Here is an 18,123-nt window from a genome sequence, read left to right as displayed (position 1 = left end):
CTGTATAGATCGTAACCATTGCAAAAAATTGATGTATATAGGTTAGCGAACATACAGTTGACATGTGACCGAAGCATTTAAAAAAAATTCAACCAATTAATATAAGACAATAAGACAATTGTCAACGTTTGGAGATCTGAGGGATGAATTATCTAGGACTGCGAGTAAATACCATGTCAAATTGAATGTTTTGATTATAAAATATCGTCAACCAACTTTACAATTTATTGCAAATTGTAAAATTACCCCCCCCGCCCCCCCCCCCCCGCCCCTCAATTGCTCGATATTTTAATCTGTAGTGATTTTCAAATCGCACATTTATTGAGTAGGTACAGGTAGTTACTTAAAAAAGATTTGTCAAACCTACTATATACAAGTCATTCACTGTCGGTAGTATTGCATGGAGTTTATTGGCAAATATCGATTTCTGGTTCATGAATATCTATATGTCGAAACTCCCAACTAAAGCTGCTTATAAATGTCAAAAACGAGACGGCCAATATCCATTCGTTAATTGTGCTTGAGATATGCCAGTAATATCCGCCGTCTGTCTTTGTCCATTTTGTAACGTCACGACCTGTAAAGAAAGTTTACAATGAATCGTCCATTTTCGCGAAGAAAACAACCAGTGCATACTCGCCTTGAAATTGAACTATGGAAATTACTCCACAACCAAATGTTCCTATGCAACAGGCAATGCATATTATTGATGAAACTATTCTTCCTCTATTGATTATTATTTGGCCTGCGTGGGGATATATTTTATGCGATATCCAAGTCTAAAAACCTAGCTTTATCTTCCACTAGCGTGATTTTTTACCTACCTGACAACATTGCCAAATGGATCCAAAGACAAAAGCTAAAATTGCTCCAAATAAATGTACCAACAAAATATTGGTCTCTTGAAAATTGCCTACCAGCGAAATTCCGATACAGGATAAGACGCCTGTCCACGTCGAAATCGTATTGCCCTTCTTGATTTTAGTACTTAGCGAGTGTCTTTCGCACAAAAGCCTTACGTGTCTATATCGGATGTACACAAGGATAGCAACTGTAATGCAAGATATATTAATACAATTAAATACTATAGTTATTTATTAAATAAGTACATCAGAAAATGTATTTTTTAGAATTTAGTCGTATCCTTTACTATCAGTAATTTTATCACAGGAAACTTTTTCGACACTAATCAAGTTTTGAAGGTCCCCCGTAAAGTTCTAGAGTTCTTGACAAATATTCGAAGTACCGTAAAACCGTTTTTATATCTTGGGGACTTCATTACATAATAATATATGCGACACTTTATACACCACTTTAAAATTATACCAAAAATACAATAGTATATTAAGATACAAGTGTATAATCAAGTCTTTAAAGCACGCGCAACGAGTGCGCAAGTGCTTTAAAGACCAATTATACACGTGTATCTTATAGTATTTTTAGCGCATTTTTGAAAAAAATACGCTATTATATTCGTCATTGCTGGCAGGCCGGCTGTCCGCGTTAGATCTCCACAACTACAATAGCTAGAGACTTCAAATTTTCACTAAAAGCTTTCTGCTATAGTGTAGATGTGCAGGCACTAGTCTATTTTGAGTTAGATTACTTATGAGATCGATAATTGAAGAAAATAATTTCGATATGGGTTTCGGAGGTGCTATAATTTTACCGTTAGATAGCGCTACCAGTATAAAAACTTATTATTTACTTTGTGATTTGTTTTACAAAATGAAGACGTACCGTCAATTGAAATTAAATAAAATTAATTATTTAACGCAGCCAAAATTACTCGTGAGATCGATAATTTTAAACTTCGCTAATAAAATACTCACCTGCATTACCAAAAATGCCCTTTAATCATGCATATGCTGATTTACAACTTGTTTATTATACCTGCAGTATAATTTAAAAATATGAAATACAATGAAGTCATATTGACGTTACACTCGAATACATGTCTAATTAAGTGGGCTGGGTGTTCGTAATTTCACGATTGCCATGGAAATGTCACTTGGCGTTTGCTTATTAAAATCATCGCCTTTGTGAATAAAACGATTTCCGTTGAAAAAGATAATACACCGTCCATTAAATCGCTTGTTGTAAAATCTAAACAAACGTTGGTAGGTTTAAAATCCAAATCCAGTAAAACCTATTATCAGGAATATGAAAAGTTGTTTCCATGGATGAATAGGAAGTTACTTACGAATAATAAAGTCTTAAATGCATCGATAATGCTGGCATATATGACCGAACTGTCAAAGGTATTTAAATCTTCTATCTTTTAGTGCATTCATTCAAAACTTTAAAGCAATGCTGCGATTAAAAAGTGGAACAGATTTGGAAGCATACCCTAAATTACGCGCGTTTTACCAAAGGATAGGTACAAAAGCCAAAGAAATGTTCTGCATTTACAGAAAGCGACCTAAGAGGATTTTTTATTTCATCCAGATGACAGTTTCAAAAGTCATACTTGAAGTATCGTTACAGCAACTTTAAAGCACGTGTGTTTTAAAGGCCTTTTTTCGCACGCATTTGAGTGTTTAAAACGGAGATTGTGATTCAGGTATAATAAAAAATACATTCCCAACGACAAAGGTTATAAGAAGTCTTTTGGGTAGATTGATGGTCTTCGTATTCAGTGGAGTCTAAGCAGTCTAAAAAAGTTGTTTTCCGAATTGTGACTTAAAAATAATGTCTCTTGAAATGCGATTTTCCGAATCTCTTTTTACATTGTAACATTGGACGATTTTCAAATTTTTCTTTGTACCCGAATGGGATTTCTGATCTGCTTCAAAATTTATATACCGTTTCCGTTGCAATTTACGGAATTTGATTGCGGCATTTTATTTTATTCCGGGTGTATAAAGTCAACATCAGGATTTCTCTTTGTGCCGGGACCCAGCGGTACCCTGAGTTTGGTTTTGAAAGTTAATACAATTGAAAGTTATGGTCGTTATCGAGGTCATTATGCCCTAAGGTACGGGACACAGCAATATATTGATGTGTGAACATGTAGACATTTTCGTCACACCAAAATACCAAAAATAATAAAGGGGCATCCTGTATATGAGAACGTTTCAATTTATTAAGTGTAGATCTGGAGGATCTACGAATAAGCACAAAGTTGGTTTATTGTAATAAAAGACCAGCAGGTTGGATGAAATTCAATATTTATTAATAATATAATAAAATAAAATAATAATTATTTATTTATTTTTTTTTCTCTCTTCCAGATCAACCCAGACCTACCGGAGGAAGCGTCTACTGCACTGGTAATTGGCATTCCTCTTAAGGTAAGTCTTCTGCCATATATCTATATTTCTGTATATATATTTATTTCTTTCAGATATTTTATTACATCCGTGTATTTTACAGGATTGTTTAGTACCCCTAAGGATATATTATATTTATGTCTATAGGTATCTAGTTTAATGCAATCGTTCATAATATGTTGCACCGTCAGGGTTTCCCCGCACTGGGCACATTTTTTATTTCTCTTTCCCAATAGGAGGTGACTATGGGTTAATCTAGTATGTCCAATTCTCAGTCTTGTTATTGCAATCTGATCTTTTCTTTTAATTTGCCATTTGGTACACCTCTTCCCCTCTAACTGTGGGTGGATTACTCTAAGGTGTGTTTCCTTTGTCGACCATACTTCCTGCCATTTTACAACGAAATCCTTGTTTATTTCTTTTAAAAGAAAATCGGTGACCTTTTTCCTATCAATTTCCGGTGTTTCTTCTTCCCACAGGTTTCCATCTAATTTTCCATAATCGCGTATTTCTTTATTCAATTTCACAATTGCCGGTATAGTTCTGGTCTGTTGCCATTCGTATCTGGGGTGTAGTATGGGGTTTTTGATAACTTCAAATAAGAAATGGGATGGTTGTGCAAGTAACTTTACCGCATACCTAAGGTGTTGCTGCTTGAATCTCAAGTAAATGGGTAACGAATTATTTTCGACATTAAGGCTGTCTATTGGTGATGTGCGGTATGCCCCCGTTATTAATAGCATGGCTTTGTTCCACACCCCTCTATACTTTTAAGTTGGGATCTGGCCGCCGATGTGTATACCACCGACCCATATTCCAACTTACTCCTAATGAAGGCGTTGACTACCTTTGTGAGCGTTTCCTTGTCCGCTCCCCAGGTATGTCCACTGAGCACCCTAATCCTGTTTAGAGTAAGTTTGCATTTTGATGATATTGCTTCAATGTGATGTTTCCAGGTAAGCTTTGTGTCCAGATTAACCCTACAAATTTTAAATTTTCAGTTGTGGGTAATTTGTCACCCTGTAGATATAGGGGTGGAAGTTGGTGGGTCTTCCTGAGACGGCAGAAGTGCATTGCCTTTGTTTTGTTTGTGGAGAAAGCGAACCCTCGCTTCGTAGCCTCTTCACTTAATATATTTATATCCATCTGCAGTGCCTCATACATGCTGTTAACATTATGGCCAGTTCTTACTATACACAAGTCGTCGACATACAATAAGGCCTTTGTATCTATGGAGATTGCGTCTGCTATGTTGTTTATTGCTATAGCAAACAAGGTAACACTGAGCACCGAGCCCTGAGGTATCCCGTTCTCTTGCGTAACGATCTGCGATAAATGTTCACCCATCCTAACTTGTATTCTTCTATCTTTTAGAAAATTTTCGATAAATATTGGCAAGTGACCCCGGAACTCCCACCTATGCAGTGTTTCTAGAACTCCGTATTTCCATACTGTGTCGTACGCTTTTTTAATATCAAAAAATACCGCAGTGGCGTGTTCAGTATTAGTGAAAGCCCCCTTGACAATGTAATCTAAATAAAGGAGTTGGTCCACTGTCGAGTGTCCCTTCCTGAACCCGGCTTGATATTTACTTATTCGACCATCCTTCTCCAGCATACTCACTAATCGATTATTAACCATTCTCTCCATAATCTTGGACAAGCATGATGTGAGGGAAATTGGGCGAAAATTTTCCGGTTGTGAATTGTTCTTATTCTCCTTTGCCAGCGGTATAATTGTTGCAAGTTTCCACGACTCTGGATAAGTGTTGCCCTTCCATATGTTATTATATAACTGCAGCAGTGCATTTTTGGCTTCAGGGGGCAGATGCTTCAGCATGCTGAAGGATATTTCGTCGTGCCCTGGGGCCGTATCTTTGGACCGTTCAAGCGCACTTTCCATTTCGGTCATATCAAAGGGTCTGTTATAGGATTCTTGATTGCTGCTTTGGAAGTTTAGGGGTACAGATTCTCTGATTTGTTTTTGAGATTTAAACTCTTCACTGTACTGTGTATCGCTGGATATCTCCCGAAAGAATTCTACTAGGTATTTGGCTATGCGTTCTGGTTCTTTCACGGCTGTTCCATTTATTAATAGGGTGTGTTCCCTTTGTGGTCTGGTAGATCCGATGATACACCCCACTTTCTTCCACATTTCTCTTTGAGAGCTGAAGTGCGTCAGTGTAGATGTATATTCCTGCCATGATTCTCTCTGTGCCTTCCTTTTTGCACTCCTTTCTCTTGCCCGTGCGATCTTAAATTTCACCCAGTTTTCACTCGTACGGTGCCTTTTAAATATATTCAGCAATTGTTTTTTTGTTTTATTAAGGTTCTTAATTTCAGCATTCCACCAGGGCACCGGGGGCCGCTTCGTTAATAATTAATAAATATTGAATTTCATCCAACCTGCTGGTCTTTTATTTTAAATAATGAAATTCAAAATATAAGAGTTCATCGACAAAATTGAAAAACTAGAGTTATCTAGGACACTCTTACAGCTAAAATACACAAATAAATATTGAATTTCATCCAACCTGCTGGTCTTTTATTTTAAATAATGAAATTCAAAATAGAAGAGTTCATCGACAAAATTGGTTTATTGTATTTGAATTTGTGTGTTGTTTTTCCTTTTAGAAGTTTATGTTTCTTATTTAAATTGTAACGCTTTTATAAATCGTTTGTTTAGATTTGTGTATTTAATTGGAAAACGTGAAATTGCGTGTTAAAATGTAGAGGCATCTGGTCGTTTCGTTTGCGATAAAGAGTTTTATCAGTTGAAAAAAGAAGCGGTGTAGTACCTTTTGTTAAGGTTTTCATTTCATTAAAAGTAAAAGTTTCTAACGTCCGAACAGCCACCGAAAAGTTTGTCATCTTATTTATCAACCCAATTTAAATCATGGAGTTAATAATAATATAATAATATGTTTATTTCCACCAAATTAAAGAAATGGAAACCACAGGGGTTATCGGTTCACCGACTCCCTGAATACAATTAGAATTAACATAATCAAGTAATGCTTATAACTGAGTAATATAATAAAAAGGAAAATATGAAATAGTAATAAATGCAGGTGTGGTTGAATATTATTATGACTAAATTGTCTCTGGTTGTTGGGGTGGTATATAAATCGCCTGAAGTGAACGGTAAGATATTCTGTGATGAATTTGAGGAGACTTGTTCTGAGTTTTTACTCAAGGTTGACTTCTTCATTTGTTTAGGGGACCTAAATATTAATATTTTAGATACAGCGTCGCATAAAACACGTTATTATTTGAACATGTTAGAATGTGTAGGTTTGGTTCAAATTATTAATGAAGCAACTCGATCTGACACGGCACTCTTAGACCACATATTGGTATCCGACATTAATCGTATACGAGAATCTGGCATTGGTGGCACATTATTCGCTGATCATGAAACCATCTTCTGTGAAATCGAACACGATAAAACTGAACCATATAATTTCTACAAAACGGTACGTAATTTTAAAAATGTTAATATGGAGCTGTTTTTTGCAGACATTCAAAGAGTGGCATGGCAAAGGATATTCTACTTGAGGGACGTAGACTCAAAAATAAATTATCTTAATAATCATATACTAAATATAATAAACAAACACGCACCCTTAAAAATAGTTTCAGGAAAAACCAAACCCCAGGCTCCGTGGTTATCTGATAACACGAAATACTTAATGCGTCTAAGGGACAAAGCTTACTGTAAATTCAAGCAAACCAAATCTCCACAGCAGTGGGAATACTATAAAGCGCTTCGTAATCTCACCAACAAAACTGTAAAGTTGGAAAAAAAAGCGTTTGTTGAATTTAAACTTAGAGGAAATGACCCTAAAGTCTTGTGGATAGAGCTTAAAAAATTAAAAGTTGTTGCCAATAAGGAGAAATTAATTCCTCCGCATCTTCAACGGGCTGATGAGATAAATGATTACTTTGTTGATAGTATTCCCATTGTTGCTGGCGATCAGTTTAATATTGACAACTATTGTGTTTCCTCATCTCAAATTGTGGCCAATTTTGAATTTTCAGTTATCGATGTACCTACGATTGCCAAGATTATCAATAGTATTAAAACGAAAAGTGCTGGTTGGGATGGATTAAACGTTGACATTATTAAACTATTTTGTCCTAACATTTTGCCGTATGTGGCTCATATAATTAATTATTGCTTACTTACTAACACATTTCCAACCCTTTGGAAGAAGGCAATGGTAATTCCTATCATCAAAGGAGCTAAAGCAGACAAATTCAGCGACTTACGCCCAATCAGTCTACTGCCCGTACTGTCAAAAGTTTTCGAAAAGGTAGTGGACGGCCAACTACGTTGTTACTTGACCCAGAATAACATTCTCCCTGACAATCAATCAGGGTTTCGGCCTGGTTATAGCTGCACCACTGCACTACTAAATGTTACGGATGATTTACTGAAAGCTAACGATGAGAACAAGATGTCTATATTGCTACTCTTGGATTTCAATAGAGCATTCGATGCAATTAATCACCAAACTGCAATTTCCATCTTACGTGCTATAGGTCTTTCTCCTAATGCTACCTCATTACTTCATAGCTACCTAACGGGCAGGTCACAGTGCGTTACTTTAATGGGTAAGTCATCTGTGTACAGGGAACTATCTAGGGGTGTGCCGCAAGGGTCTATTCTTGGCCCCTTATTGTTCACTATATATACTTTGTTTTATGCATCAGTTCCTAAAGACGTGTCTAGTGCACATGTATGCAGACGACATGCAGTTGTACCACTCCTTTAAAAGTGAACATTTACACGAAGCGCTAAATCTGATTCAGAGTGACCTTAAGGCTATTGAAAGGGCTTCATTGGAGCACTCGCTGGTTCTCAATCCTCTAAAATCGGCAGTCATGTTGTTTGGTAACAAGCAGAAAGTCACCGACTTGAAACATTTGGTAAAATTCAGAATTGGCGACAAAGCTGTTGCACTAAAGGAGGAAGCAAAAAATTTAGGAATAATGATAGACAATTCGTTTAGATACAACAAATTACTCAGTAGCTACATTCAGAGAGCATATGCAAATTTTTAATGCATCTTTCCCCATAGGCATTACTTGTCCCAAACTTTAAAAGCTCAACTCTGTAACGCGCTGGTACTAAGCCACTTTAATTACTGTTCGCAAGTCTACGGTCCGTGCATCACTCAGGATATGTCTGCAAGAATACAGCGAGTACAAAACTCCTGCATTAGACTAGTATTTGTTCTTAGGAAGTTTGATCGAGTATCTTCCAAACTAAAAGAATTACGCTGGTTCAGCATGAGGGATAGGCGACTGTTTACTGCGGGGTGTATGTATCATAAAATTATCTGGAACAAATCTCCTCCATATTTATACCGCAAAATATCTTTTAGAACCGATGTTCACAACTTAAATTTACGGTTTAGCAGTGGGATTACTCCACCCTCTCATCACACAGAAATGTACAAGAGATCTTTTAGTTATAATATTTTTAAAGTAAGTCGTCTGTTCCAGATTTGATCAAGCCCCTTTCTCCGCAGTATTTCAAAATTAAATTGCGTCAAATATTAGCTGATGACTCTGTACGTACGTTGTAGATTGTCATTCATATTTATCTTGTTTAACATGTCTCTCGTCTCTTTGTCCGCTTTTCTTAATATATTACTCAATCTCTTTTCATCTCATTCTCATTTAGTTACTCCTATGTGCATGTTCGGTGTAATAAAGAAGAAATGAAGTTTCTTGAAGCTGTCGACGAGTGTTTTTGTGTCGTAACAGGACTTCCCCACATAAAAATTTTAAAATTAATTAAATTTAAAATTTAACGATTCTCACTGAGAACTAGGTCCTCATACCTATTGACAGGCTTCCCCTGTTTCATTTGCAGTTGATATCTTTTGTGTATTTGAAATATGGCTTCTAACAAATAAATCTACTATACCATCTCCATTAAATTCGATTCATAATCTTGGATCCACATTTTTTCGTACAAATTGGACTATCCATCTAAATGTTTCTCTTCGAGTGAAGTGTTATTGAATAATAATTATATTTGCTTCATCTACCTCCCCCCTCCCTCTTTAAATAGCAACCTTGTGGCACTCGAGATTTTATCTCTTTTGTTTATCGTAGCACTATTTAGGTATCTACAACCATACACAAGTGCCATAGCAGAAAGCGTGATCAATGACAATTGTGACATTGCCAAAAATAATAAAGTGACACAATCTTGAATATCGTCTACAAAACTACTTACTAAGAATAGCCCCAGTGTTCAGCATCTGGCCAAAAATACAACTCTCCGGTGAAAACGTTCCAGTGTCGCTTATGTAGGGAAAGATTGGGTTGACGTCTCTTCGTAAAACCGACATAACGTACCTAAAATCGATATTTAGCGAAGTTTAAGAAAAATTATTGGTAATAACTTACGTTGCTATTACGGTTACGGGAAACCAAATAAAAATCGCAATTGGCAACAAGTAAACTTTTCCCATTTCTATCATTGAGTGCTTCTACCAACTATGAACAGGAATTATAGTACATTTAGTAAATACTATCGGTACAAATAATTTAGATACATGCATCATTACGTTTAATAATTAACTTTTAGTCTTAATCTAAATGAAGACCTATACGCACACCAGGTACGTACTCAATTTTTAAATTTAGGCGAACTTCTCTTTAAATAATTTCGTTAAAAAACTCTTTGGTGTAAAAAGTGACTATGGATTTGTAGTTGAAAGAAGCCGTAGTTTAATATTACAATCAATAATTCGTTGCCCTTCTTTGTGCAATCTCTCTTAATAATTCAGGCTGTCAATATACACTGTAATACAACTTGTCCATATTGGATTTTCCATTTATGAACAAAACAGATCATGCTTGACCGTTTTATTCCAATAGCCACAAAAATCATCACTTGTTCGTAACTTTCTTGTGGAATAAGTAGTATTTCTTTGTAATGTAACAGTACATCACCCCGTGTTAGATTCGTAAGATATAAGATGAATTTTATTTACGACCTCAAGCAGGTAGGTATCCTCAACTTCACGTGGCCTCCCGAAGTCCACCCTTAAGTTTTGTAAAATTTCTGCCAAAATCGTGCCACGTGATCTCCGTTATCATGGGAAATTAGCTTAAATCATGTTCAAACAGCTTATGTAAGGCAGGTTTTGGTAGTTTACTGAGCATACTGAGAGAGATGCTATCGGATGATTCAGTGTAACAAACGTAAGTGAATTCAAAATGTTATACTCGGCGGTCTAAATTATTTTCAAAAAGAATAAGTATAGGAAACTGAAATAAGTTATAATTTTTCAATTTCCTATGACTTCGTTGAATTTCAAAGAGTCTTCCACAATCAACAATACCGACTTAATGCTACATAAGAATGCTTTAAATTTTGATCGTTATTTTACAGGGTGTTTTATAGTAATGGTTAATTGTAATAACTTCAAACCTTAAAAAGTTGATTTTTGCACTTTCAAATGTCGAAAACAATCGATCAATTATTACATTGCCTATACCTATCTTCTATGTTTTCCGTTTTATTTTAAGTAAAGATTATATAATAACATTTGGCCATTGTTTTTTAAAAATATCTACATAATAGGATCCTTCTCTATCAAATGACTCAAAAAGTAAAAATTACTTCCATAAGAAAAAACAAAGCTGATGATGGTTGACCAGAGACGAAACGTCAAGTTTAAAATTTAAAACTAGCATTTTGTAGAGGGAAAAAGTTGCCATAATAATGTGTTATTTATTTTGAAATTTTTTTTAATAACTTCAGTAAAAAATAAAAATGATTTTGCAAAATTTCGGTTTTTTTTCGAATATCTCCGAAAGTAGTCGGAATTTTTTCAGTTTCAAAACTACCTTTTGTTAAACATCAAAATAAGCAACTTTGCCAAATTTAAATTACCTACCTACCTCTTACAGTTCCCGAGATCCCCATGGAGGCTCCCATTTGAATCAGCCTGTATTTTAATTCCAAAAGCAAATACATAGAATAGTTCTACCGCTTGTTATACCTTACCCTGGTCTTCACGAACATTATTAAATGCTCCCTCCCTTTTATGATACGTGTGAATTCATTAGAATGCGTTATTGTGAAAAATACTTAAAAAATCCAAAAAAAAATCAAAAATGAGTTGCTATCGAGTCGTCTTTGGAATGTTTGTTTACATGGGAAATCGTACGCCCAAAGACGACTCGACAGCAACTAATTTTTGATCGGCCGTTATAACTTCATATCTATGCACTAAATCACGCACGTTTTCTATTTTAGAAATTGAGGTCTATTCTCTTTTATCAAAATGAGCATTTTCATCTCCCCAATATTATGATAGTTTTCTTTATATTCACTTACACCCATTCAAAACGAAGACACTGAAACAAATGTTTTCTTATATTTTCATTTATTTATATCATTAGTCTTTATTTATGAGTGGCCGGGGTTTCAGCCAACCCAACCCAACCCAACCCACAATACATTTACAAATGTCCATGTCCGATCCCGGATACGAATTTGGCTTTCCTTTGTAGTTCTTTGGAAATTGTGAATATATTGCAAATTTTCCCTCCTGTTGTTTATGGAGCCCGTTTCTTCAAATTTTATTAAAAATTAAGAAAAGATTATGTGCAGATAAGGTAACTAGAAATTAAATTACTTTATTAGTATAATGAGCATATAACCGCATGAATCGTCAAATTCAACAGGAATTTAAGATTAAACACAAGTTAAAATCCATGCTGACAACCATTGTTGAGGACAATTGTTGGAACTTGACTTAATTACTCAAAATAAACGACGAGAAATTAAGGTATAAAATTCAACTTGGACCCATCATGCGGGATTTGGTTTTTATTACTACATTAAAAGAATCCTCCTGCTGTCATCTTTATTGATAGTTAATAGAATACAACCCTTTTTTTTCAGTTTTTTAGTTGAAAAAGTAACCACTGTAATTTTATCGTACAGCCTCACTACCTGAATTTGATTTAAAATTAACATTTTCTCTTCAATGCGTTACAAAGTCCTGTGTATATATATATATTTTAAGTTTAGATTATTCTTTTTATATGCAATCATGTTAAGACCAGGTCTATTACCTACCCTGATAAATTCATAACCGAGGTTACAATATCTTATTCTGCAACGGAATGAGAATGGCAATAAGGTTTTTAGTAATGTAAATATGGAATCATTACTTCCAAAATCTTTCTTAAACTCCGCAAAGTTGAGTTTTTTAGATGAACTCATCATGGGTTTACATTATTTAATATCGGGAGTCATTACATCATTAGTCACCCAAACGCAATGAATTCCAATTATGTAGCTTACGCACATGGAGAGTTATTACCTAATTTTCAGTCAGTGACTGTACAATATTTCTTTAGAGTACTGATTATATTGATTTAGTTTAGACATCTAATTCTTCTTTCCCAATTGACTGACAGACACAAAATAGTACAAGTCAATTGAAGGTTACTGATCTGATTTAGTCATTCGGTTCGTTATTAACGAGCGACAAAAAGTGAGTTTATGATTCTCCGTCCGTCCGCCTGTCTCTCCGTCCGTCCGTCTGTCCGGCTGTGGACTCAGTAACAGTTTCAAATTTTCCAATTCTGTTTTTAGCAATAGGTAGACCATGGTCAAGAGACTAATGAATTAATTTTGATCAATATTCGTCAATCAGAAGTGACTTTGTCGCTCGTTGTCTAATTGGTGGAGTTTATTTATCTTGATTTTGGAAACTAACCTATCATGACTGTAGATTTTTGTCTGAATTTTGAATGTGATAATTGCATAGACAGCACCCTAATCAATTCTGTGGCTTCCTGTGAATGATATCTAATTCACATTTATTACACTATTCACTAAAAGGCGTAGATTCATTATGGATAACACTTCACCGTATATTGCACCTTACTATCATCATTTAATTGCACTATAGTCTTTCATTAATCACAGTTTGTGTGTGATGTGTCTACATTTATGAATCATAGTGCACGTTTCTCAACACAGTACCGGAAATTAGTTTCCGGTGAAACTATGCTCTAGAAATACTTTTAGTTTCAAATCTTTTTGTAAGGAATGATTTAATAAAATTTGTATTCTTACTTTTTCCCTAGAAGTTTTTCAACAGGACTGTCAAAAAAACTCTATCAGGTCAGGATTTACCAAGTCGGTTAAATGCAACAGCTTAGAATTATTAACGAGCGACCAGCTCATTCATGATTTTAGGCTTTCTCTCGTCCTACCGTCTGTGTACATGATAACTCGCGAACGGTTTCGAATTTTCCAATTCTGTTTTCAGTAATAAGTAGACGATAACTGATTAAATTTTGGTCATTTAAACTTGTCGCTCGTTGTCTATATTGGTTTGAAATGGGGTAATAGTTATTTCAATATCTATTCGAAATATAAAAAGCTATAGCCCATTATGTACAAGTAATTTTTGATTTCAGTTGGTGTTGGGTGCTCATTAGAATCATAAAACAACGGAAACTGCAACACCAAAAAGGCGTTGAAAGGTGATCACCAACCTTGTCAAAGACTTTTAACTACCCTAAAGAAATAATTTATTAAAAATTCATTTAAGTGCAATAATTGGCATTGGCTTGTTTGTCATTTGAAACGGTACTTTCCAATATGGTCCCAAATTGTTTTGATTTTGTACATATAGCTAGTAAGTGGTGTTGAGTACGATCCTGACCTTTAATTGTGCGTTGGAGGCTCGGTGCGCCTTAAACTCGTGAGATTCCATGATTGTCTGAGTTTACAGGAAAATTCCTTTTTCTCTATGTCTACTTTTAAATGACCTTCTGAAAGGCGCTTAATTTTATGCAACTAACATTCGTGTGTCATACATTGCACTGGAGAAAACGTTGATATTGTCAATTGGTATAGTGCCGGTAACAGTTTAAGAAGCGTAAGAGATTTATTTTCTGTGAATCGAAAGCAACAATATTCAAATTAATATGACAGCCAGATCTTTATTTATTTTAAGGAGGTATGTGAGCTACATAAATGTAGGCGCTCTTCAGAAGAGATTTTGTCATTTAAAAGGAACCATAGGGAAAAATAATACACGTAAATCCCTATGTCTACTTCTAAATAGCACTTTATAAGAATTAATAATAATAATAATAATAATAATAATCACAATCAGGATTCACCTCTGAAGCAAAACCACATTATCACGACCCATTAGTATTCAACCCAAACGCAAAAGCCTAAACAAGCACTTTAGACTCACAACATGACACACAACATACTGTAATATCTCCACCCTTAACTCAACCAACCACACAAACACAACTTCCAGAACAAACAAACGCAAATAAATACAAGTAACGCAACATGCACTACAAAGACGCCCTCACTCAATAAAGTTACACGGCCTAGCACAGTTAAAAAACACAAAACTCCTTTCTTCACAGAAACACACCACGTTATCACAACCCACTCGTATTCAACCCAAACGCAAAGCCAAAGAAACACTTACACAGTAAACTCTATTTAATAAAAGTACAGAAATTATTATAATGATATTTTTGTTTTGTTTTCTTCTTTCCTGATAGCGTTGGCTATTGTGCCCATCAATAGCTATGTTGGTAAGTATGAATTACATACTATCCCTAGATTTCCAATGTGAGTGTGCGAATATTTATTTTATTTTTTATTTTTTATTTTTCTTTAGAACCCTACATAACTTCACTAGACAAGACACAGACACTAATCGTTACTTGATTTTAATCCGTGCGATTAGTTAACCAGGCTAGACCTGAGTTCTCACAAGAAACACCGACAATAATAATAATAATAGGGGTAATAGGCGGTATCCCAAATATCTGTTTTATATTTAAGGGTATTTTGGTATTTGATATTTTAGGGGTACCTACCACGAATTTCTTTAGATTTGAATTTATGATACCAAATCAAGTACGTTAATTTTTTAAGGAACCCCGAAATTATTTCAATAATGTATATGAAAACGTAAAGGATTTTAATTAGAAAGTAAACATTTATTTTTCCTGTTTGTTTAATACTTCTTAACTGGGGGAATGTATTTTTGAACCAGTTTGATAATTTAATTTCCAGAGTTTCCCCATTTAGGTACCTGTGTTGATATTTTAGAAAATAATAGGTAAGGTCATGCGTAAAGTAACTTTTAGACGTGAAAGTGATTACTAACTAGTGGTTCAAAATACTTGGAATTAATATACGAGAATTGTTAAATAGAAACACGTTTGATCTATGCAGCCATGACCTGGTCGTCATGGTAACCGAATTCATTTGTTTAGATTGTTTGCTCAAGTACTAATAAAGCGTCTGTCAAAACTATTTGCAGTTTGCTCTTTTCTAAGCGTTGGGATTACATTTGAAAATGGCATCCATGATAGAAAATCTATCCAAACATAACTTGGGTGCTGTTATTCAGATTTTGGCCGCTGAAGAACGTCAACCAATGGAAATTTATACGAGAATGAAAGCTGTTCTTGGATTTTAAAGAACCTGGTGTCAACATCAATGCTGAGCGATATGCAGACACTCTAAAGTGCTTACGGAACAGCATCAAGAATAAACGTCCGGGGGTAATTCACATATGGTGTCATTCTTCTGCATGATAATGCTCGGCCCCATGTAGCCCAGGCGATTCAAGAACTGCTTAGTCGTATGAAGTGGGAAGTTTTACAACATTCACCTTGCAGTTTCGACCTGCCCCCTTGCGATTATCATGTTTTTGGCCCATTAAAGCACTCACTAAAAGAGGGGCGGTTCAAATCGGACTCTGAGGTAGAGTTTGCGGTTAGGAAATGGTTCCGCAAACAGCCCCAAGAGTTTTACCATCACGGAATTTACAAATTAGTACAACAGTGGGATTCATGCCTTAATGTTAATGGAGACTTCTCTTAAAACCGTTGAATTAAAAATGTTGTACAGCCTCTAAACGTGTTGCTATTGAACAATCCTCGTAGTTCAACCACTTAATTGAATTTTTTTATTGTCAATCGGATTAGAGAGTGGTTGGCTGTGTAAAAAATGGTTAAGTGACCTCCGCCTTTCCGGTAAAACTAATCATAATCTAAACTTTTGTTACTATTTTTGAGTAGTTAACCTTCTAGCCCAAAAAATTCCAACGCCTTCGGACTGTTGTAATTTCTATATCACTTAGTAGAGTCTGGGAATTACATCATACACGAATGAAACACAGGATTTTGTAGAAATTATACATACTATAAAACTATGGATCAGTAGGTATAGGTACTCCACTTTAGTGTTTTACTGGAAATAGAAATATTTGAAATTTTATACTATTATTAGCACAGATATACGTTCTTTACATATATTTATGTATATTAGTTGATTAAATGACGTACAAATGCAAGTAGCACTACAAAAGTGTGAACTTTAAAAGGCTGTGAAACTTGTTTGCTGTGATACTTGTTTTATCTTTCATACCAAATCAATGCGCTTTACTGGATTCACATAAAGGCAATTTCAATTTCTTTAACCTTCCTAATACCAGGTGGGGCGAATTTTCGCCCCAGCATGCCTATTTACGTGGATATTTTTGATTTTAGTCTACTTACGGGGTTGTCCTCATAGCACATTGTTCTTTACAATCTTAGGAAGCAACTAAACCAAACATGTCTAAATTATTTTTAAAAATAATGAGATTATTATATTTAAAAAAAAGCTGAGCGTACTGCATTCGGGGCGAATAATCGCCCCACGTGGTATTTGGTGTCGGTGATTTGTAATTGTAATATAATTATTGCCCACAATTATTTAGAAATTTAACGTTTATTTAATTACTGATTAAAATTACACTTTCGGGTTGTTTATGCAGTTTTGCATTTGGACCTAATTAATTTCTATTCATTCAAGAAATCCTTCTAGTAATACATATAGTTATTACAAAAACGTTTTCAAAATTATTATATCTCACATTATTCCTTCTTTTACATCATTTTAACATTAATTTTGTATTAAATCTGCAAAAACAACACTGGGGCGAAAATTCGCCCCACCTGGTACTAGGTGTTTTAAAATTGACCTGGTATTAGGAAGGTTAAAAAAGTGCACATGTTTGACAAAAGGCTGTTTTACACACACCTACCTCTTACATATATATTTTCTGAATCACACTTTCCACACAAAAACGATACCTACTCAATTATCGAATAAATAGGTAGGTATGGTATTATAATCAAACATACTGCAGTAAAATACTGGTAATTGCTTCAGTTTATTGCCAAGGCTAACTAAAGTGTACGTTACTTATTTTTAATGAATCGTACCACTTATCAAAAAAAAGATCAAGGACCATGCAAAAACTAAATAGAATGTGTAATCACCATTTTCACGTGTGCTTTTTTTTCTCACAAAATTAGCCACACCATAATCTGTTGAACTTTTCGCCCATTGTCTTCTTTGTAGACATAAGCTGAGGTGCTACTATAACGATTACAGCGGTACACATTCAAAATTTAGGCTATATAATGCAAGAATCGAATTCAGCCGACACTTCGACATTCCATTTTACATCGGACCGAAGATCTCGTATTGACGTTTCAGTCGCCTTTTGAGAGTACCTTCTTCAGACACTCGCGTACTGCAGATATTTGCACTGAAAGTAGATGTATTTCGTCCAGATGTTCCACTTGCTTTTTATGAGTATACCCTCTTCCAATACTTCGTTTCGACCTAACTCATAGATATTTCTCGTCCAGACGATTCATTTTGCCTCTGTGAGTATACTCTCCTCCGGCAGACCGTTTTCGAGATATTTGCTTCTAAGTTTTGACATCTCCAATGGATATATTCCAGGCTTCCCAATCGC

The 18,123-nt window shown here is 35.0% G+C and overlaps 1 protein-coding gene across 2 annotated transcripts; it reads right to left on the bottom strand.

Annotated features, from left to right (window-relative positions):
- Positions 1-299: 299 nt before the first annotated feature.
- On the bottom strand, positions 300-17,515 carry LOC116163497 (DNA damage-regulated autophagy modulator protein 2-like). 2 transcript variants are annotated; one of them, XM_031477449.1, is made up of 6 exons: positions 17,401-17,515; positions 9,698-9,787; positions 9,525-9,646; positions 825-1,051; positions 641-779; positions 300-577 (listed from the first exon to the last, which is right to left on the bottom strand). In XM_031477449.1, the coding sequence occupies exons 2-6, from the start codon at positions 9,769-9,771 to the stop codon at positions 408-410; spliced, it is 732 nt and encodes a 243-aa protein (XP_031333309.1). In that variant the 5' UTR covers positions 9,772-9,787; positions 17,401-17,515; the 3' UTR covers positions 300-407. The 2 variants fall into 2 exon arrangements, with proteins under 2 accessions (XP_031333309.1, XP_031333310.1); XM_031477450.1 differs by having other exon boundaries at positions 17,408-17,515.
- Positions 17,516-18,123: the final 608 nt, after the last annotated feature.

The sequence above is a fragment of the Photinus pyralis genome, unplaced genomic scaffold (genome assembly GCF_008802855.1).
Source record: "Photinus pyralis isolate 1611_PpyrPB1 unplaced genomic scaffold, Ppyr1.3 Ppyr1.4_LG2, whole genome shotgun sequence".
Classification (NCBI taxonomy): Eukaryota; Metazoa; Arthropoda; class Insecta; order Coleoptera; family Lampyridae; genus Photinus; species Photinus pyralis.
This window is presented reverse-complemented; position numbering and strand designations above follow the sequence as displayed.

Bases quoted from the DNA above. Each gene is read 5' to 3' on its own strand.
- LOC116163497 (XM_031477449.1), bottom strand. From the start codon at position 9,771: ATGATAGAAATGGGAAAAGTTTACTTGTTGCCAATTGCGATTTTTATT. The intron at 9,647-9,697 runs GTAAGTTATTAC...TATCGATTTTAG, and splicing joins CCCGTAACCGTAATAGCAAC to GTACGTTATGTCGGTTTTAC. The intron at 578-640 runs GCGAGTATGCAC...CTTTCTTTACAG, and splicing joins TTCCATAGTTCAATTTCAAG to GTCGTGACGTTACAAAATGG.